The sequence below is a fragment of the Apis mellifera genome, linkage group LG15 (assembly GCF_003254395.2).
Source record: "Apis mellifera strain DH4 linkage group LG15, Amel_HAv3.1, whole genome shotgun sequence".
In the NCBI taxonomy this organism is placed as follows: Eukaryota; Metazoa; Arthropoda; class Insecta; order Hymenoptera; family Apidae; genus Apis; species Apis mellifera.
In genome coordinates this window covers 8,125,111-8,149,161 of record NC_037652.1, presented here as the reverse complement: position 1 = coordinate 8,149,161, position 24,051 = coordinate 8,125,111, and the positions used below count along the sequence as shown (strand labels likewise).

Below are 24,051 nucleotides of genomic sequence, written 5' to 3'. Positions count from 1 at the left end.
TGCCGCAACTTGTCATTCGTCGCTCGCATTCTTCACGATGGATGAATTTCCATTCGATCGCCTCGCTCTTCTCTCATTTATTTGAATTTTCTTTCAATCTCTGCTTTCATTCTCTTTCGTCATCCGCACAGGAGAGCTCGAATAATCAACGATGAAAGAGTCCTCGTAGCTCGGTTAAATTGAGTTACAGTGTGAGAGAGACAGAGAGAAAAAGAGAGAGGAATTTCAGTTGGACAATTAATAGATAAGGTTCGAGGGGAGCCAGTTTCGAAAATATTGTTACGAATATTTATACGAATTTTTTCGAAATCGATTTAAGATCTTGGACAATAAAAATTTTAACAGTTGAATATCTTTTCAACGATTTTATTTCTTCTTCTTCTTCCTCGAGTGCAGAAGATCAAAATTGAGGAAATGAAAATTTTTAAAGGTAAGATCTTTTGATGATTAAAAATAAAGAAATTCGAGTATCTCTTAGAATTGGTTAAAAAATTGGAAGAAAACAAAGCTAAGAAATTCATTCCTGGAATTGATTATTAATAACACCTATAAAGGATTATTTCGATAGATCGAAATACGAAAAACTAATTGGTTGAAATAAAGTTTCGAACAAAATTGATTAAACTTTCTTTTAAATTATTCAATCTATATATTCGATTTAATTCGAAGTATTTATATAGAATTATTTTAATTTATCGGAACATGAAAAATTAATTGATTAAAACAAAGTTTCGAACAAAGTTGATTAATAAAATTTATTTTACTTTAAAACGTTTATAAACTACTTTCGATACTACAATTAAATTATTCAATTTATTTGACTTTATCGAAAAAAGTCTTTATAAAGAATTATTTTGATCTATCGGAATACGAAAAATTAAATAATCAATTAAAATTTCGAATAAAATAAATAATTCATTAAATAAAATTATTTTAAATTATTCAATCTATATATTCGATTTAAATATACATCCGAAATCCAATAAAGTATCCATAAAGAATTCGATCGAAAAAAATTAATTGATCGAAACAAAATTTCGAACAAACTTTGCTTCAAATTATTCAACCTATATATTCGACTTTATTGAAATTTATAAAGAATATTTATCTATAAAGAATTATTTTGATCTATCGGAATACAAAAAATTAATTAATTAAAATAAAATAATTTGAATAAAATTTCATTAAACATTATTTCAAATTATTCAACACCAAAAAATTAATTAAATTAAAATTTCGAATAAAATTCATTAAACTAAAATAAAATAAAATAAAGTTCATTATTTTAAATTATTCAATCTATATATTCGATTTAAATATACATTCGAAATCCAATAAAGTATCCATAAAAAATAATTTTAATCGGAAAAAATTAATTGATCGAAACAAAATTTCGAACAAACTTGATCAAACTTTGCTTCAAATTATTCAACTTATATATTCGACTTTATCGAAATTTATAAAGAATTATTTTGATCTATCGGAATACGAAAAATTAATTAATTGATCAATTAAAATAAAATAATTCGAATAAAATTTTATTAAACATTATTTCAAATTATTCAACCTATATATTCGATTTTATCGAAATTTATAAAAAATTAATTTGATCTATCGGATTACAAAAAATTAATAAATTAAAATTTCGAATAAAATTCATTAAACTAAAATAAAATAAAATAAAGTTCATTATTTTAAATTATTCAATCTATATATTCAATTTATACATTTGAAATCCAATAAAGAATTCGATCGGAAAAAATTAATTGATCGAGACAAAATTTCGAACAAACTTGACCTTTGCTTTAAATTATTCAACCTATACACATATATATACATATTCATCGAATTCGATTTTATCCTTGAACTTTAAGCTTCGATTAAAAATTCGTCTCTGTGATTTCACTTTTGTCACGAGCCATAACTCGCGCGTCTTCCGGTCGACGACGGGGCGCGTGTATCGGTCGGTATAGCAGAGCCGAGCTCCACATGGGCTCCAGCCTCGAAACTATTTGTCTCGCCCATTATCGGCTTCCTCCACGAACCCGTGCAATTCCGTTATCCGCTCCCCTCCCCCTCCTTCCTCCGCCCTCGACCGCCGCGCTCCGCGAACCATGTAAGATCACGTCCACCGCCACGGTCTCTTCCCCGATAATCCACGAAGAATTCGAAATTACCTTTTTTTCCAACTCTTCCCACTCTCCATCCTCGATCCTCCTCGTCCACGGCTTATTCGCGCGGATCGGCCGGCGATCGAGCGATATCCGGTCGAGATTCTCGAATCATCGAACTATATATCCCTTTTCTTTCCAATCCGCGAGATATCGATGCTGGTTTCTTTTTCTTTGGAATTTTTTTAAAAAAGGATTGAAATTTATTTCTTTTTTTTTTTTTTTATTAAATCGTCTTTCGAATGTATTTAATGGAACGGAATTTCCATCGAAAGACTCGAGAAAGTTCTTCGTGGAAGAATTTTTTTATCATTTTAAAAATTAATTTTAGAAATTAACTTCAACTCTTTTGTTGAAGTTAACAACACGTATTTCAAAAGAAGAAGCGTATCCGATGGAGAGAAAGAAAGAAAGAAGAAAAAAAAAGAGAAATCTAGAGACACGAGACGTATTTCTTCCACTTTGTTCTAACAAAGTCGTTTCGATAATTCAAAAGGGGAAAGAGAAAAATTCAACAGCTGTTTGCGGCAATTTGTCGGCCCGATGGCGGAAGCAGATGGTAATGCGACGACAGTGGACTAAGCAGAAACGTACGGTTACGGTATTATTGCGATCAACGCCGAACATGCGGATGCATCGTCAGGACCATCTCCCCTCCCCTCCCTCCGCATGCAACGAGGCCGACCGCCACAGTCAGCTCGATAAATCATATTCAGATTCAGTTCGTCGGTCTCCGTAAACCAACCGGCAAGTTCACGTGGTTGTATTGTACACGTAGCGCCCTCACGTTGTTGCCCTTCCTTCCACGCTTGAGATATGAAAAATCAGATCAGGCGAGGCGAGATCGATGGCAGCTTCCTTTTTCGATTTACGTCCATATTTTTATCACGATAAATAATGAAAGATAAATTCAAATGGCTGTATTTATAATAATTTAATTTTTTTTATAGGAAATAAAGAAGGCAAATACTTTTTCGTGAAACGACCATATTTGATTTTAAAAAAGTGAAGAGTTTTAATTGGATACGTCTATTGGATCGAAAACGCGATATTTTCGTTAATTTTCACGGACGGAGAATGCTTGTTAATTAAGGGCACAGATCGTTTTCATCGAAACGTTGACAAACGTTGACGCGTTAAGCGCATCTGAGATCGAGCCAATTTTCTTAAAACGTTAAATCAATTTGCAACGTTGCAACGATGTGGAAAAAGTGAAGAGGGGGGAAAAAAGTATTCGAGGATCGAATATACGAATATACGAGAGCCCTTTCGTTTCCAACCGATCCTTTCGCCCTCTTTTCTTTATGATTTATTTCGCAAGTATCACCGTTCTCGCGAACGGGAATAACCGGACCAATTATCGGAGGTTGCCGCCACAGATATTCCAGCTTCGTAGCGAGGAACGGCTCGAGAAAGTTTCGACCCGATTTTAGCGAGCATTGATAAATCGAGTTGCGTAATATTCCGTGGCGGAGCGACCAATAACGATTCATTACGAAGAAAGAGAGAGAAAATGATCTCGCTTTGTCGAGTTGGACTCAAATTTAAAATCGTTTCTCCACCGCTTTTTCCTCGAGAGACTCCCTTTCCCCCTCTCCTCCGCGAAATTAATGTTCTCAGCTTGCTCTAATCGACTCTAATTGCGAGAAATTTTTACCTTACGTTCCCTCTCGGATGCGCGTGATGCGTTCTTCTGCAACGAACGAACGGTTATTTCGATAATATACCGTTCCGCGGCAATCAGCCGGAGTTCGAGTTGGATATTTATCGATTTTTTTCCGTCATCGATGAAACGAGTGACGTTGCAACGCTCGAAACGATCCATGGAATGATACGTTGAAATATCCTGTTAAGAAGTTTACTTTTCGATCGGTAATACAGCGAATTCTTATAACGCTTAAGAATAAAGTAATAAATAATATAAAATAAAAATAATAGAATTGAATCTTTCAGTTTCAGCGTTAGATTCGTCTTCTTAAGACGAGAAAAATACGATTTCGCATCAACCATTCGTTATATACGATGAATCTACCGTGTTACGCTCTATTATTATAATTACGAATGAAATATTATTCGAGCACATTTCAATCACTCTATCTACATCAAAAGTAACTTTATTCGATTATTATTCGTAATAACGGAACAATTACGCGAGCTACGCGATTGTCATCGCTGAAACCGAATGCGGCCAAGTTTTACAACAAACGAGGTTAGATGCGATTAACGCGACCGCATAAAGCGGTGTGTAGTAACGGCCTGTCCAACTGTACGTATAACCGGACGAGTCTGCGCGTAATACGCATACGCGAGCCTGTTGCTGCACCTGCTCCACGACGCGCTCTCGCGGAAGCCTCCTTCTTCTCCTCCCCCCCCCCCTTCTCTTTCTTCTCTTCTTCTTCTTCCGTTTCGAATACATTCGTTGCGAGGAACGATCGGCCGAGGATAAACTCGGCCGACGTTGGCACGTCGTGGCAACTCGTGCGTCGTCGGTGGTTGGCGTGGAAGGCGGTGGCTGTGAATCAAGGGAGCCAGCCTTCGCTTATCGCTCCGCGAATACATTATTGCGCGCCACCGTCGTATCTAACCTACCCCCTCCACTCTGCCCATCGCCACCGCTTCTCTCACCGCTTCTCCATTCGTTGAAACGAAGTTGCCAGTTAATAAACTGTGTGCGTTGGGGAGGGGAGGCATTATTCTCTCTTCGCGCCAACACATCTTTCCACGTAACGTTATTCCCCTCGTGCTCTTGCGCGGAGAAATTTTTCCGATTCACGTTAGAGAATGATCTTCCCTAGAATCTATTCTTTTTTCTTTTTAAAGGGATCTCAAAAGGAGAGAGAGATGTTTTTACGACGAACAGAAAAGGGAATGTTTTAATTGATTCAAATGTTAATATTATTCACGCCTCGATCTCTACGATTATTGTTTAAATTTCGCAGGCAGGATGCGCAAGTGATTCGAGAGATTCTTCGAGGGGAAATGGAGGATAAAGGATACGTTACAGGAGGAAGAGGGGGTGGTGGTGATTATTTATCGCTGATTATGATACGGTTAGGCGGTTGACCTGGCTGGAATCGGCAGTCGCGATCGAGGCAACGAGATAAGATCATCGTGGCCTACGATTTATTAAACCCACCCCGATCTCTCCCTCTTCCTTGTTCGAAGCCTCGAGGAGCAAGCGTTACGACTTATTCCGACTCGAATGAAATTGATCTTTTGAAAAACTATTTCTTCAATTAATGAAAAAAATTATTTTAAATCCTCTTTTAAATTTATTTATAAATAATAAATTATCGAATTTGAATTTATATTTCGAATTAAACTATTGAAATCAATGAATAGTTTTTAATTAAACTTTTTAATAAACAAAGAGTGAAAAGCGATATCTTTCTCTGCGATCCTCAAATTTCGTCTGAAATAATTATCTCGCAATATAAAAAATATTTTCAATCGCTCGAAGAGTTCACAGAAGAGTGACACGAGAGACAGAAGAATTGATTCCATGAACGTACGTATAGATATATATCTATATACTCGTCTCGTGTCGAATTTCTGTCGAGTTTCCGTGCCAACGTTTGACATTTCGGATCGACGTTGACCTTTTCCACTCGCATTCACTTTTATACCCGCTTTATATGGCTTTTGTTATTTCGCTTCTTTCTCGAACTCTTAAAAAATGATCAAACATATTTAACCGTGCTCTTGCGATCAGGATGAGGATAAGAATAAGAGGACACGAAATTTTCTTAGCCTCGTTAAACTTTGTAATTTCATTCTTTTCTTTTTCAAAAAATTGTTCATTGCCTTCTGCCACGGAATGCTTCAATGTCTCCATCATTATTTCCATTATATAGCCATTAATTTCCATTATATTTCCATTAATAAGCCAGGTAACGAAGAAATGTAGTAATGAAGTAATTGTGGAAACGTGTTACGAATGGAAATAGCCTTTCGAGAACGTTGAAAAACGTTTCTATCTGTTTAGAAAATGACTGGTTTCAATTTGTCGATCGATAAACATTTTTTTTTTTAATCTTCGACTTATTGGAAAATTGACGAGCTCGTGCTCGATTAAAAAGGAGAGGGGAGGGGGGATCCAAATTCAAGTTGGATGATAAAAGGTGGCGCTTTTTTTCGCGAGACGGCAATAGCTCGCCACCCACGCGCGGAAGTGGCCGTGAAACTTGCTTCAAACACGCTTACGTACCGTTTAATGGGGAGGATCCGATGAGACTGATAGCGTTTAAACGGTTGAAGGTATGCGCGCGTGGAGAAAGGTTAAAAAGACTGGGAATGTGAGTATCAGAGTGTCTTTGCAATTGTCGAGATAATTAATTTTGCTTGCAGAAAAATAGTTCATGATAAATATAGATATAGTTGAATGGAATAGTTCAGAATTTTCGAAATCCTGGAAATGAGTATATCATCAGATTGTAAAGAAAAGTAATTCACGATGGATATATCGTCGATATTTTAGAAAAAATTAGAAAAGAAATTTTACTTTTCCAATTGAAGAGGATATTTTATTTCGAAGAATTGGCAATATTTTAGAATGTTCAAAAATTAGAAAAGGAATTTTATTTTTCCAAAGGATATTCTTTTTTTGAAGAAATAGAAATATATGTGATTGAATAATGATTTTATTTTATATAATTTTTTAATAATAAAATGTGTAATTAAATAATTATTTTATTTTATTTAATTATCGAGAGAATATTCTTTCGAAATATATATAATCTTTACATTTTGGTACAATTTTCAAAATAGTGAAGTTTATTTGCAGAAGAATAATTCGTAATAAATTAATTGCCGATACTTTAGAAATGTTGAAAGATTACAAAAGGAATTTTATTTTTCCAAAGGATATTCTATTTCGAAGAAATAAAAATGTATGTAATTGAATAATAATTTTATTTTATATAATTTTTTAATAATAAAATATGTGTAATTAAATAATTATTTTATTTTATTTAATCGAATCGAAAGAATATTCTTTCGAAATAATATAATTTACATTTTGATACAATTTTCAAAATAGTGAAGTTTATTTGCAGAAGAATAATTCGCAATAAATTCATTGATACTTTAGAAATATTAAAAGATTATAAAAGGATATTCTATTTCGAAGAAATAGAAATATATGTAATTAAATAATTATTTTATTTTATTTAATTGCATCGAGAGGATATCCTTCCCTAAGAAATATATATATAATTTTACACCCTGTATAGTTTTCGAAATACTCAGAATTCTGCAAGTGAATGAATCTTTTCTATAAATTATAGAAAAATAAATCCAAAATTACAATTTAGATAACATTATATAAATCAAAATAAAATAAAATATAATTCTCGAAATATTAAGAATCCCAAAAACAAGAAATCCTTCTAATGAAACCAAACTCAAACATTTGCAAAATTTATTAATAATAAAACAAACTAAAAAAAAATAAATCTCCAATAAATTCTCACAAAGTTAAAACATTCGAAAATAATTCTTTTAAATAAAAGAAAAGAAAAGGAAAGAAGAATATTCGTAAAAAAAGTACATCGATATTTATTCGAAGAAAGGAAATTTCCCGAAACGATTGGCTCAAATTACTTTACAGTTCTTACGAAACCGAGGTAAACAGAGACAAGGTCACCTTTCGAGTTTATCTTTGCTCGAGTACGGCGTCCACCCTCCGTTTCCTTATCTCTTTCGCGATACACAGCGATACAGCCCAGTTAACCAGATACTTTCCAGATATTATTGGCTGGCGCGCGTCCAATCGTTTCCCTCGAAACGAAAAGTCCGCGCATGCGCGGTAATCCCGAAGAATTGCATCGTTAAAATCGGCGAGGATGCTAGGAGGGATTGATGAACGAGGCAGGGTATGATTTAGTAGCGCATAAACATTACCGCGAGCGTGTTATTAACATGATGCTAGTACGATGCGAGGGAACGAGGGTTTCACGTACGAAGCGTGATAGAAAGTTAGATAGAGAGGAGTGTGCGCGCGTGTTCGTTCGGGGGCAACTTGTTCGATCCCGTTCATTTTTCATTCGATATATGACTATGCTCGATGAATTTCGTATTTAGGAATTTAGAATTTTAATCAAAATGATTGAAATTCTGTACAACATTTGTATATTACTGTACATTAGTTATATTACAGGTTTGATTCAATTGATATTTCAATTATCTGGGAATAATATTGGAATAATGATATTCGAGATAATAGGATGTTCGTACGTGGAAAATAATTTTTTTAGGTAAAAGAAAAGGAAAGGAAAGAAGAATATTATATTGAAAAGTATTTGTATTTTGGAATATGTGTTGTTTAAATAACGTTTTCTAACACGTTCATTCTGTATGATGTTGAAAACGTTAATTATCCTTGCATTCCTACGAACGTGCTTCGCGAACATTATTCAATCCAATCGAGCGTAAATTATATATTAATTGTTGATCGCTAGATCAACTTGATAATATCGGATAAGATAATAGAAATATTAGTAGCGATATTTAAATCATCCTTACTTAAAGTAAAACTTAAAATTTTATAGAATAGTTTCAAGATAAAGGAAGGAAAATAAAAGAAAAAATTGGAAATATTCATGGACGGATTGTCGACTATTGCGAATTAAGTTAGAAGATGGCGCAGTTACAATAATAAAGATATTTAAATCTGCAAAATTCAAAATTCTATGGAATCGCGTGGATCCAAAAAAAAAAAGAAGAAAAAAAAAAGAAAAAAAAAAAAAATTAGAAATACTCATGGATTGACTATCGGTCATTGCAAACCATAAGATAGCGCAGTTGAGTTACATTAATAGCGATATTTAAATTATTATCTTTATAGAGTGAGATCAAAATTCAAAATTCAAAATTTTACAGAATCGCGTATATAGATCCAAGACAAAAGAAGAAAGAAAAAAAAGAAAAAAATTAGAAATACTCATGGATTGATTGTCGGCCATTGCAAACCAAAAGATGGCACAGTTGAGTTACATTAATAGCGATATTTAAATTATTATCTTTATAGAATGAGATCAAAATTCAAAATTCAAAATTTTACAGAATCGCGTATATAGATCCAAGACAAAAGAAGAAAGAAAAAAAAGAAAAAAATTAGAAATACTCATGGATTGATTGTCGGCCATTGCAAACCAAAAGATGGCACAGTTGAGTTATATTAATAGCAATATTTAAATTATCTCTACAGAGAGAAATCAAAATTCAAAATTGTACATAATCGCGTACATGGATCCAAGAAAAAGAAAAAGTAAAAAAAAGAAAAAAATTGGAAATACGCGTGGACCGACTATCAAGCACTGGGAACCAAGCTCGGCCGGCAGATGGCGCAGTTGAGTTACGCGAGAAGGCGCACGCGCCTCGTTGCGAGAAACGCCTCGAATACGATATGATACGGAAGATCGCACGGCGTCGATAACATTGTTCCATCACTTTTGCCCCTTACCGTTTCATACGCAATCTTATTCCGCGCCGCGTTTTAACATAGATCCCGCGTAGACCATCCCTCTCTCTCTCTCCCCTCCCCACCCAGCCTCCAACTCCTCGCGAAATTCTCCTCGAAGAATGCGCGCTCGACGCTCGTTAAATTATTCTTGCCGCGTACCGTATGGGAAATCTGTACATCTAAAGTCGTGGCGCGAAAACACTTACGGCTTTTTAAAGCGAGGCCATAATCGTTGCTCGGGAGAAAAATAATTCGTGGGCGAGGCTGCAATTACAATACAATATTCTTCTTCTTCTTCTTCTCCCTCCCCTTCTCAATAAACTCGTTTTATTCCTTCGATTCTTATTTCTTATTTCTTCTCCCCTTGTTTGGATAATAATACGGGTTTTACGATAATGCTCTCCCATCACCGTTTCGAATTTAATTGCCTCCTCTTCTCTCTCTCTCTCTCTCCTTTATCTTATCGGTATTCCAACGCGATTCTCTTGAAGCGACAGAATTTCGAAATTGGAAAATGTGGGAGGGAGGGAAGAAAGTGCAAGAGGAAGAAAGCATGCAAATACGTTAAAGCGTTACGTACACGCTCTTGTGCGATATTATCGCAGCAAAGATATCTCTACTCTGGCTACCGTTGCTGATTTAACGGGCGATTAACTTATCCTTGCTTCGATGCCATTACAAACGAGGGGATTTTCGGTAATGCACCGAATAAGCCGTTCTTAATGATAGCCACCGTTCAGATATCGAATATTTATCTAACATTTATATCATTTATCACTTTTATCTCCTCTCTCTTTCTCTTTTCAGGCAAAGACAGCGATTTTTGCGTGGATTTGCCGCTTGCTGTGCGTGTCCTTGTGCTTTCACAACGTGTCTTCGAAAGCTGGTAAGTGCAGATTTCTTTTTTACCGACCGTTCGATCTCAAGATAGATGTAATTTTCCTTAAACTCGGAATAAAAAAAAAGGAAAAGAAAAATTATGGAAAGTTAAAGATATTGGAAGGAAGGAAGGAAGGAAGGAAGGAAAGTTTAGAAATTCCCTCCCAGTGTATAAATCTATCTTAGCTGATTGCCAATTACGTCAAGTGGATGTTTATTCGCGGTTTATCGCCGGGTTTATTCGTGGACGTCCGGGGATTGAAGGCACGCGCAGAGATATTGCCTCTCGCGCAGCCACGGTGACAGATTGTGTAACAAGCTTGTCCTCTCCTCTCTCTCCGCTATCCGCCACGTATCCAACTTAACCCTTTAACCCTTAATTACCTATGGCTACGCGCAACTTTTTAAGCTTGTTTTATCGCGGCGTGGCTCGCTTGTCGGAAACGTGGCGGCGTTACGATGCTACGCCGGCTATTAATATTCCCGTCATCTCGGTTTAATCTCAACTTTTCTGGGGAGGGAAAGGAGGGGGAAGGGGGAGGGAAGGTGGATTTATTACTTAGACAGGATTAGAAAATTTTATTTTTCACTCGCTGATGAATCATTGGTTGGAATTAGATTAATTTCATTGATCGAAATCGACCGCGATTTACATATTTGGAAATTTTGTTTGAAGTGACAATGATGATCAAAATTGAATTAATTTGAATTAGTAATTGCTTTCTTCTTTATCCTTTAACTTTTCATTGAAACAGGTTAAATTAGATTTGATTTCATCACCAAAATTAATCTTCGTTGATTATAATTATTTGGAAACTTTGAGCTATTTTAGTTAATAACAACGATCAAAATTATTAGAAAGATGTAATTATTTTTTTTTGTATCCTTTTTTATTGTCACAGGTTAAATTAGTCCACTTAATTTGATCCAAGATTACATATTTGAAAATTTTGAGTTCTTTTAGTTTGTTAATAAACAATGATCAAAATTATTAAAAGGACGTAATTGTTTTTTTTTGTATTCTTCAATTTTTCATAGTCACAGGTTAAATTAGATTCACTTAATTTGATCCACGATTACATATTTGGAAACTTTGAGTTTGTTAATAATAATAACAAGGATCAAAATTATTAGAAAAACATAATTGTATTTTTTGCACTCTTCAATTTTTCATAATCACAGCTTAAATTAGATCCATTTAATTTGATCCACGATTACATATTTGGAAACTTTGAGTTCTTTTAATTTGTTAATAACAACAATAATTGTTTTTTTTTATACTCTTCAATTTTTCATAGTCACAGGTTAAATTAGATCACGATTACATATTTAGAGACTTTGAGTTTGTTAATAATAATAACAAGGATCAAAATTATTAGAAAAACATAATTGTATTTTTTGCACTCTTCAATTTTTCATAATCACAGCTTAAATTAGATCCATTTAATTTGATCCACGATTACATATTTGGAAACTTTGAGTTCTTTTAATTTGTTAATAACAACAATAATTGTTTTTTTTTATACTCTTCAATTTTTCATAGTCACAGGTTAAATTAGATCACGATTACATATTTAGAGACTTTGAGTTTGTTAATAATAATAACAAGGATCAAAATTATTAGAAAAACATAATTGTATTTTTTGTACTCTTTAATTTTTCATAGTCACAGGTTAAATTAGATCCATTTAATTTGATCCACGATTACATATTTGAAAACTTTGTTTCAGTTTGTTAATAATAACAACGACGATTAAAATTATTAGAAAGAGATTCATTATCATAGGTTATATTAGATTCATTTAATTTGATCCACATACATATTTGGAAATTTTGAATTGTTTCAGTTTGTTAATAATAACGATGATTAAAATTATTAGAAAGAGATTCATTATCACAGGTTATATTCACTTAATTTGATCATGATTACATATTTGAAAACTTTGAGTTGTTTCAGTTTGTTAATAATAATAACGATGATTAAAATTATTAGAAAGAGATTCGTTATCACAGGTTATATTATATTCATTTAATTTGATCCACGATTACATATTTGGAAACTTTGAGTTCTTTTAATTTGTTAATAACAACAATAATTGTTTTTTTTTATACTCTTCAATTTTTCATAGTCACAGGTTAAATTAAATCACGATTACATATTTCGAAACTTTGAGTTTGTTAATAATAACAACGACGATCAAAATTATTAGAAAAATATAATTGTATTTTTTGTACTCTTCAATTTTTCACAATCACAGGTTACATTAGATCACGATTACATATTTTGAAATTTTGAGTTTGTTAATAATAATAACAACGATCAAAATTATTAGAAAGACGTTTTTTTTGTACTCTTCAATTTTTCATAGTCAAATTAAATTAGATCTACTTAATTTGACTACGATTACATATTTGGAAACTTTGAGTTGTTTCAATTTGTTAATAATAACAACGACGATTAAAATTATTAGAAAGAGATTCGTAGTCACAGGTTAAATTAGATCCACTTAATTTAACCACGATTACATATTTGGAAACTTTGAGTTGTTTAAGTTTGTTAATAATAACAACGACCATCGAAATTATCAGAAAGAGATTCATTATCACATTCATTATATTAGATCCACTCAATTTGATCACGTATTTCGAAACTTGTACTCGTTTTAATTTATTAACAACATTAACAACGACGAAATTATTAGAAAGAGATTCATTGTCGGGTTATATCAGACCCGTCGCTACCTATTTCGAATTTCCACCAAAATTGGGCTCCGTTTGTCACATACCTGAATACATACAAAGTACCGTGAATCGTTGATAATAGTTTCGAAACTTGAACTATATACAGATTTCCCATTAAATGACCAGCAGTCTAACGACAATCAAAGTTAAACTACTTTGGCCACCGGTTAGAGTGGATAGCTTTTCGAACAGAAGGGAACGCGTTCCTAAACTCATTTTAAATTGCAAAAGATTTTCAATTAACGACAGGTCTCGATCTTTCGAATAAAACAAGTCAATTCGAAGGGATAATTTTTACAATTACCTCGAGATCAATCTCTTATTATTAATCTTACAATGTTATTAAGATATAAACGCAAAAAAGCATTATAATTATTTCGTCTAAGCTGAAGGAAGAATTCCTTCCTAATTGGAGAAAGAGAGACAATATAATTCTCTGTCTCTCTCTAAAAGCTGTGGATATCGAATGGAAAAGGTGATCGAAAGCAGGAGGACAATCAACGTTATCGAATTTTGATTTTTGACTTCACTGATGATCCGCGAATTCGCCGAATTCGAGCGATCTCGAAACGCTGCCTTCGAGGCTCGGTGAATCAAGTATCACAATTACCTTCTATTACACGTGGAATTAAACATGGATACGAATCGAGCGAGACTTTCTTCGATTTCGATCCCAAAATGTCATCTCGGTTAACTGGATTCGATAATTTCAATGATCGATTTTAATCGAGCCGAGTATCGCAATTTATAGATCGAAGGGTATCTCTCTCTCTTTTATATAGTTTGTTGATCGATTCGAATGTTTTTTTTTTAGTGTTCGTTTCTCAAAGATTTTATTATAAAAGTATTTCGTGACGTGATTGGATTTTATACGGTAAATAAGGATATGATATATATTTGGCATTTGGAGAGAGAGAGAGAACTGTGTGAAAATATCCAGTTAATGGATACATCCAGGGAAAGGTCATAAGCAATAAGATTAACATTAACATTCCTTCGTAGAATTTTTCGAAATATCAAACCTGTCACGATATTTCAACAGGGGAGGATGGACAAAGCAATGTATGGCAATTGCTTTTTTACAAATATTTCTTCCTATCTTCCTTTTTTTTCTTAAATCTCCATTAACCATCCCATCCATCCATCCATCCATCCATCCATCCGTCGAAAATCCGCCAATCGCAGAGACTTCCTCTCCCCCCCTCCCCTTATCTTCTCCTTATATATATTTATTCCAACGACGCTGGCCGAGCATTCGAACGGGGTTCAACCTGGCTTGACTTTCAAAGGAGGTTAGTCCGTCTCGATGCTCAACGATCCGCCTCCGATCGAGACGACCTCGAGCGGAGTAAAAGCCGAATTAAAAATTTCGCGTAAACTTGCTTCCTTTAGTAATCATACTTACTCAGTTTTAAATATTTTATTTTTCTTTAATTTGCCATTACAATTATATATTTTTATAATTATTGTCATTATTCGAACGATAAATTATTCGAGCAAGTTTATTCGTGTGCTCGAACTAGTTTAAATTTTCCCCGTCAACAATTCCGTGGCGCGGGAACCCAATCTTCGCGCCGAGAAAAATAAAGCGATACGATCGGACACGTTGGTTGGATTTTGAAAGACGAAGCACGTGTTCAATTTTCAGCGATCGATTCTGTATCCCCCCCTCTTTCGATTCGATCGCAGTCGTTTCGAATTATTCGCGCAACGGGCCAACTATATCTTCATCTCTTTCGTCCATCCCGTTGGAATTATTACCGACCGACTTGCACTGTTTTATCCACGGTTTAAGAGGCCATCTGTACGCGTCTTTCTTTTTCTTTCTCTCGCTCTCTCTCTCTCTCGGTCGGGTTTTGTAGCTGACTGCGGGTACAAACGCCACTCGTTCATCGCTCGCGGGGGCCAAGCTTCGTAAACATCGATGTGCGCGGCATATAAAATCGATACGTAGAGCCGTAAAGGCGAGGCAACGCACGGAACCGTTCCGTAAATCACCGAAAATTATGAACTGCCGGCTCCCATATCTTCCCTCTCTCCCTCTGTCGAAGCTTCCACGAAGCTTCGAATGGTGCAACAACAAAAGGCAGCGGAATTCTCTTTCGTCGTGGAGGATACGAGTGTTCGTAAATTCGGTGTCTGTAACTCTTTTATATATCGCGTTGTTGTTATTATTTTGAGAGTAGAATTTTTTTTAGATCGGAGGAAATAAATGGTATTGTTATTCGTCGAGATTCTTTTCGAGGTATTTTTGAACGGAACGCGTTCTGAATCTATCGTTGCATTTGGGATTCGGCGAGCTCGAGAAATTATTATTTTATAGAACTTTTTAGATCGTTGCAAGAATATTATAATTTATTATATTTATTGACGAAATATTGTATTCGCTATTCGAGAGATAGCCTATTATTTTATAAAATTTTTAAATCGTTATAGGAATAAATATAAATCAAATATTATCGTGCTTTTTTTAACGTGCATTTGCGATTCGCTAAGCCTGACTCGAGATATATATTATTTTATAGAATTTTTTAAATCGTTACAGGAATGAATCGAATTATTATAATTCTTTTCAACATATTTTTAACGAAACCTTCGCGCTCTTATGCATTTCGACTCGAGTGATATAGGCCTATTATTTTCTAGAATTTTTCTGATTATTTACCGACATGAATTATCGTCACCTCTTTCCTAATCTCCCTTTAACGGAACGTGTATTCGGACACGTTCTTATCTACGCGTTGCATTTGCGACTCCTAATGCGAACTAATCGAGAGATACGACACGTTTATCGATAGCCTCGCCAACTTTCTAATCCAGCTTTCCAAGAAACGACTCGACGGTAGTTCACGGTACCGGAACTTACTTTCTTCGTTGGAAAAGATATCTCGATGGAGGCACATACTACTATATTGCCTCCAATCTCTCTCTTTCTCGCAAACTGTCCCATTTAAATCTCCTTCCTTCCCTCGAGGATACGCATGGAAAAAACACGCGATTTCCTTATATATATATACGTTCATTATATATCCATTCATTGTTTCCTTTCCTCGATTTGAAGAAAAAAGGTCGCTCGAGATTTTCGAATCGTTTCTTCTCAATTCTCTTCGAAGCCTCCTCTTCGAAAGGTCGGCCGAGGAAGGCGAAGGAAGACTCATCGCTCCACGAGATGACATTTGCCTTCGCTTGCTGCCGCTTCCAAGCGATCGTCGATCGACGATCTCCGAAAGAAGCGGCCGGGGAAAATGAGGGAAAAGGAGAGAGATTTTTCAAGCCGAGGGTTAAGAAAAATTGATGTATCGAAGGAGGGGAGGGGATGAATTTGAGTTTCTATTCGTTCCTTCCACATTTTTTGCTAAAAAATTATTACTATTATTAATACAATTATTAAAAAAAATAAAAATAAACGAAAAAGTAAATGAATTAAAATTAATGAAAAACAAAAATGTAAATAGATTAAAAAAAGGAAGAAATTAATAGATTAAAAGAAGCTAAAAATGAACGAAAAAGTTCAGTAAATTAAAAACTAAAAAACAAGAAGCTTAATAATAAAATATATATAATATAAAAAATATATATAAATAAATTAATAAATTAAGAATTAAAAAACAAAAAAGATAATAAATTACTATTATTAATATAATTACTAAAAAAAAAAATAAAAATAAACGAAAAAATAAATGAATTAAAATGAATGAAAAACGAAAATGTAAATAGATTAAAAAAAGGAAGAAATTAATAGATTAAAAGAAGCTAAAAATGAACGAAAAAGTTCAAAATAAATTAAAAACTAAAAAATATGAAACTTAATAAAAAATATATATAATTAATAATAATAAAATATAATATAAAAAATATATATATAAATAAATTAAGAATTAAAAAACAAAAGAGACAATAAATTATTAATACTATTATTAATACAATTACTAAAAAAAAATAAAAGTAAATGAAAAAGTAAATGAATTAAAATAAATGAAAAACAAAAATGTAAATATATTAAAAAAAGGAAGAAATTAATAAATTAAAAGAAGCTAAAAATGAAAAAGTTCAGTAAATTAAAAACTAAAAAACAAGAAGTTTAATAAAAAATATATATAATTAATAATAATAAAATATATATATAATATAAAAAATATATATAAATAAATTAAGAATTAAAAACAAAAGTGACAATAAATTACTATTATTAATACAATTACTAAAAAAAAATAAAAATAAATGAAAAACAAAAATGTAAATAGATTAAAAAAAGGAAGAAATTAATAAATTAAAAGAAGCTAAAAATGAACGAAAAAGTTCAGTTAAAAATTAAAAACTAAAAAGCAAGAAACTTAATAAAAATATATATATAATTAATAATAATAAAATATATATAATATAAAAAAATATATACAAATAAATTAATAAATTAAGAAACAAAAGAGACTAATAAGTTGAAGGAGGAGGAGAGTTTTAGCTGTTTTCACAGGGAAAAGAGAAGAGGAAAGAAAATTTGATGATCGCATCGAGCGAAAGCGTTGCAATCGGTTCGAAGTTTGTCTTCGATTAATTTGCCCGATCGTTAAAGCGGCGATAAAAATGGAATAATTGGCGAAGCGTTTTTCAACAGCTGGCGGTGGTGCTCATCTTTTTCTCTCTCTCTCTCTCTCCCTCCCCCCCGGGAGCGGGAGCGTTTTGTGTCGCTGAGTCATGTTTCCGGCCGGCCGGATTTCTTGCACCTGTTCGAGACCGACTTGAACAGGTTCTCTTAGCGAATTTTATAAACCTCGAGGATAAGATTGAAATTAAAAAACAACCTCCCTCTCCCTCTCTCTCTCTCTTTCTCTTCATTAATAATTCCAATTTCCCTCGACAATTCGACGAGGAATATTCGGGATCAAAGCCACTCTTTCGTAATAAGGAAAGGAAATGTCGAATCGAAGAAAATTTCTAAAATTTCTAGCAAATTTCAAGCAAAATGGCTAATTTATCTGTAAATTTATCCGTAAACGACGTATAACGCGAGATAATGAAGAGATGAAGAACTTTCACGTGTTGTAAAATTGTAAAACTTTAACAGACTGTTGTTGTAAAACGATTTGAAGTATATGAGAACAAATTAACCCTTGTGTTAACACTTTTCTTTACTTAATTTTCTTAACATTTTTTAATTTGTTGCAGGTTTGTGCGAGGTAGAGTCGGGCCAGTCGAACATCATCCTCGACATCGAGGAGAGCAGGGGAGATGGTAAGTTGCTGTCAATTCGAGAGAAAAGGAATGGAAAAATATTATCGCCATCCAAGAAATAGAGAAAGGCGTCCACTATATTTACAATTATCGATATTTTTTTATTCGATGTGTATATAATTCATTATAAACACAGAAATTTAGAACAATAGATGAAAGAATCGCGTGTATTTCTTGCCCAGAAATTTTGAAAATTATCCTCTTACTTTATCGTCATACGATCGAAAGTCGAGATAAATCGGTTTTCAAATGTTCATCGACAAGGAAAAGTTGGTCGAAGTTTTCCCGATTTTTAGGAAAATCTTCACGAAACCGATAGTAAACTCGTATCGGGAACGCGTTTTAAACGATTTCTCGCTTCCAACGATCGGCTGCTCGGCCGGAAGTCGTTATCTTGGGAATCGCTGCGATTCGAAGTTCGCTTCGGAGTTTTTATCGGGTTCGAGGCGGACGAGATTAAAAATTACCGTTTCCTTTGCGCGAGCGTATATACGCCACCGGAACCGGAAGTCGTAGCGGATCGAAGAAACGCTCGAAAGAGGGAAGGCTTCGAGTTCGTTTCCAATTTCGTCGAATTCGGATCCTTTTTCCTCGAGATCTGAAGATCTGATATCTTCCCTGTTGTGATAAATAATATATAACGCGAATTCGAGTTTCGAAACGAAAGAAGGGAAGAGAAAGGTTCAGAGAAACCTTCGATTTTCCACGATAAATAAAATAAAATAAATAAATTTTATCGTTCGATTTTCCTTCTCTTTCCTTTGCACAGATGTCGTTTCATGGCTTCTTTCTGCACGTATATTTTACGGTCTCTTTCATTTTACAGTTTCTCTTCATTTTACAGTTTCTCTTCATTTTACAGTTTCTCTACTTTTTACAGTTTCTTAATCCACATCGCTATTTTCACGAATATATGACGAGTATAAAACTTGGTCACTTTGTGTTTAAATTTATATCGAACTTGCGTAAAAAAATCAGAGGAACGAGTGTATTTTGATAGATGGATGATGAAAAAAGATAGAAAGAGAGAAAGAAAGAAGTAGATAGAAGAAGATAGATAGATGGATGATGGAAAAAGATAGAGAGAAAGAAGTAGATAGAAGAAGATAGATAGATGGATGGAAAAAGTTAAAGGGGGAAAGAAAAGTGTTTCGATTCGACGAGAAATGGACGAGAAATTCGAAATCGTCATCACTGAACGAGGGGAGAACGCAATCGGATGCAATTAAGGGATGCGATTGATGTCGCTAACGAGATATTGCTACGAGAGATCGCGCCCGGTTCCTCCAAGATAACATTAATTATCCGAAGGAGAGGAGCGAGTCGTTCCATATCCCCTTTGACTGAATCTAAATGTAGGCTTTCCTCGCTCTGTGAGGAGCGAAGGATTCTTCTTCTTCTTCTTTTTCTTCCTTTAGGGATTAAAAAGTAAGAATAAATTCGTTGAAGGATCTGCGTATTTCGAAAAGTAAAAATGGTTTAATGTCGTCGATTCCTTCGAAAGATTAGGATTAAATGTGCGTGTGTAGCACAGCAAGTTGATCATTTTTAGAGGGTTGTAGGGTAAAAAGTGAATAAATTCGTTGAAGAATCTGCGTTTGTTATCGTTGATTCCTTCGAAAGATTAGGATTAGATGCAGATAACAACAAGTTGATAATTTTTAGAGGGTTATAAGATAAAAAGTGAATAAATTCATTGAAGAATCTGTGTTTGTTATCGTCAATCCCTTCGAAAGATTAAGATTAGATGCGGGCAACAGCAACACAATTTTTAGAATATTTATAGATTAAAAAGTAAGAATAAATTCATTGAAGAATCTGCGTATTTCCAGAAGTAAAAATGGTTTAATGTCGTCGATTCCTTCGAAAGATTAGGATTAAATGTGCGTGTGTAGCACAGCAAGTTGATCATTTTTAGAGGGTTGTAGGGTAAAAAGTGAATAATTTCGTTGAAGAATCTATGTTTGTTATTGTCAATCCCTTCGAAAGATTAGATATCCATGTGTAGTAGATGAAATAATAAGTTGACAATTTTTAAAAGATTGTAGGGTAAAAAGTGAATAAATTCATTGAAGAATCTACGTTCGTTATCGTCGATCTCTTCGAAAGATTAAGATTAGATGCGGGTAACAGCAAGTTGACAATTTTTAGAATTTATAGATTAAAAAAAGAATAAATTCATTGAAGAATCTGCGTTCGTTATGGTCGATCCCTTCGAAAGATTAGATATCTATGTGTAGCAGATGAAATAATAAGTTGATAATTTTTAGAGGGTTATATAAAAATAAAAAGTATTTAAAATTAAATAAAAATTAAATTAAATAAAAAGTAAATAATTTCATTGAAGAATCTGTGTTTGTTTATGGTCGATCTATTCGATTAAATTAGATCAAGATTAAGATGCGGTGTGTAACAGCAGTTGACAATTTTTAGAGGATTATAGGATAAAAAGGGAATAAATTAGTTGAAGAATCTGTGTATTTCGAGAAGTAAAAATTGCTCAACGTTATCGATCCTTCTAAATTAGGATTAGATGCGGCTATGTAATAGCAAGTTGATAATTTTTAGAGGATTATAGGATAAAAATCGAATAATTTCGTTGAAGAATCTTAGTTCGTTGTAATTTTTAGAATGAAACGACGATCGAACTTGTGAAATTCTACTCGATCTACATGTATATATATATATTGTCTTCTTTACACTTCCTCTTCGTGAATTTATCATTATTAGCTATTTTTATAATATTTAATATTATTAAATTATTAATTAAAAAAAGTTGACAATTTTTAAAAAGTTATAGGTTAAAAAGTGAATAAATTCGTTGAAGAATCTGCATTTATTGTAATTTATATTTCGAGTCACGAGAAATAAAAATCGTTTAGTCGATCCTTTCGAAAGATCAGAATTAGATTAGTGGATATGTAACACACGAAACACGAAGTTGACAATTTTTAGAATGAAAGGACAATCAAACGATCAACTCTGCTCGATCTACGCATATATATATTGTCCTCTTTACACTTTCTTTTCATGAATTTATTATTATTAAATATTTTCATCAAAATCCTTTCGTTTTTTTTTTCGAGACGTGAACGAATTTGGAATACTATTATTAGATTAGCTTTCGATGAAGATTGAAAGTGAGCCTTGAAAACGAGACACCCCGAAATCCACATTAAATATATATATATCCACTCCAATTTGTGTGAAGCAAAATAAAAAATTGGAAAAATGGGTATCCAGAGGATCGAAAGTTGCTTGAAACGATACGAATCCATTTTTAAACAGAATCGTGACCTGGATGCCAATAAAAATCCTAAACAAATGCCAAAATCATCGAAAAAAAATTCCTTCTCAACTTCATTACTCTTTTAAACTCTTAGTAAACATCCTATTATATAATAAACATCGATACATCTCAAACCATTCTCACGAAAATTGACCGAATCGAAATACGAAATCTCAAAACCCATCCATCACTCATATTATCCCATATCGTACCAAGGATAAAATATTCGACACTTTTCCAAAAGCTGTTATCCCATCGTTCGAAGAACTTCTTTTTAAAAACCATAGAAAGAACACTAACAATAGAACAATTTAGAAGAGTAATTACAAACCGTTTAGGAACAGCAACAAGGAAACAGTTACCAAGATATAAGATTTAATTTAATGGCTGTTGACGTTAATGTAATGGCTTGTTCCTGATCTTCGAGTTGAAAAAAATACTGGTTACCTGGAGGAAAGGAAGTCTTGATGAAAGCCAAGCCTCGCCTCGCCTATTCTCGATTACTAGCTTAACGGAAAATTCACGGACATATCAGATTCCGCCATGTTGCCTTACTTATTTACCATCTCGCGCGAGAGATGGCGCAGGATATCGGCGGAGAGATGTATTGCGGGTTGCGAGACGGATCGGGCGCGGATTCACGGGCGGATTTTTTCGTTTCAGCGATCGATCAGAGGACGGTGCCCGAGGAGCTTCCTGTATCCGGCGACCCGTACAACGAGACCACGCTGGAGCTGATCTTTCCCGGAAGGCAGCCACGTTTCAAATTGAACGGGAAGAGGCTGCAGCTGCTCGAACCTTTGGACAGGGACGACGAGAATCTATCGCACGTGGTTTTTCAGGTAACACATTTTTTAACGAATCTTTCGACGAAATTGAAGGCAAAAGATCAACCTTCCCTGTTTAAAAGATCAACAGAGAGGGGAAGTTCGATCTTTCGAGGATCGAAGGTGACACGAAATCTTTCTGAAAAACTAGTCTCTGATCAATTATTTCGAACGCTTAACTCGGTTGAAAGGAGAAAAGAAGCAATCACCGTTAGGAGGGAACGATCAACTCGAATCAAACGGTGGAATCCAACTTCTTACTTCTTCCCAACTCTCTTTCAATTCCCTCCGTCACGTCTCCAACGAGAACGCGATTCCACTAGGATAGGGAGGGGGAAAAATCCCTAGAGACAGGCTACTCTCTTCTAGGACAATCCTTTAACTCGACAATCGCTAATGATCACGATTGACCGCGCGCGATCGATCTTGTTTTTCTTCCTTCCTTTATCTCTTTCTCTCTCTTTCTTCCTTTTTTATTCCACTTGTATACACGGATATATAAATCTTAATCTCGGATTTATCTGTATCGTATTTATCTGTATTTATCTATATGAATCGTTATAATTTTTATAATATAAAAATTAAATATTTATAATTATAAATATATAATATATAATAAATAAAATTTTTATAATATAAAAAATTTTAAAAATATTATATAATGTTAAATATATTATGATGAATAAATTTAATATATATATTAAATAATATTATATAATGTTTTATAAAATTAAATAATTAGATTTAAAATTAGAAAATTAATAAATTTCGTGAATCTTATGTATAAAATTTGGAAGCTTCGTTCATTACACTTCTTTTATTTAATTGGTAAAATTTGTAATGAAAATTAAAAATTTAAATTTCAATCATTTAATTTCAACTTGGATTTTATTTTTATTTATATGAATCTTATCTTGATTTATCTATTTTTAATTAAATTTGGTTATAAAAGTTACGTAAACGAGTAAATAACGGAGGCAGGAAAAAACTTAACGTTCTCCGTTTTCCTATCCCAAGCTGCTTTCGAAGAACTTTTGCTACGCGTTTTCCAAAAACGTTGTTCCCGCGATTGGAAACGGGGATTCCATTTCCATCTCTCGTCTCGTCTCATTTTCTCGATGAAGGAAAAGGAAGAGAAAGGAGAACCGTTTCTTTGTCTTCTTCTTGGAATCCCCCCCTTGGAATTTAACTGTACGCGCGTCTCTTTCTTTCTTTTTTTTTTTTTTGCCTTTCGCTCGCGGCAAATGAGCTTAGACGCGACAACGAACGAAACCGGAAGCGAGGGGAAAAGGGGAGGGTTGGACGGGATCGAGTTTCACTTCGAGCTTTTGAGGCTTCGCCTCGACGTTTGCCGCCGATCGTTTCGAATTTTATTCGGATTCGAGGATGGGGAATACTCTTCTCTTGATTCGAAGGAAAGTCTTCCACGTGTTTTATTATATCGAGAGTATT

At 33.8% G+C, this 24,051-nt stretch overlaps 2 protein-coding genes across 4 annotated transcripts in view; one reads left to right on the top strand and one right to left on the bottom strand.

Moving 5' to 3' along the window:
• Positions 1-24,051, bottom strand: part of LOC100577912 (uncharacterized protein C15orf61 homolog) — an 89,785-nt gene that overhangs the window by 28,887 nt on the left and 36,847 nt on the right. The gene's annotated exons all lie outside the window — the stretch shown is intronic.
• LOC412795 (cadherin-99C) overlaps positions 1-24,051 on the top strand; it is a 112,448-nt gene that overhangs the window by 52,017 nt on the left and 36,380 nt on the right. The window contains exons 2-4 of the mRNA XM_016916657.2: positions 10,441-10,519; positions 18,418-18,483; positions 22,436-22,614. Of these exons, the coding sequence (XP_016772146.2) occupies positions 10,441-10,519; positions 18,418-18,483; positions 22,436-22,614 (324 nt within the window). The remainder of the gene's footprint in view (positions 1-10,440; positions 10,520-18,417; positions 18,484-22,435; positions 22,615-24,051) is intronic.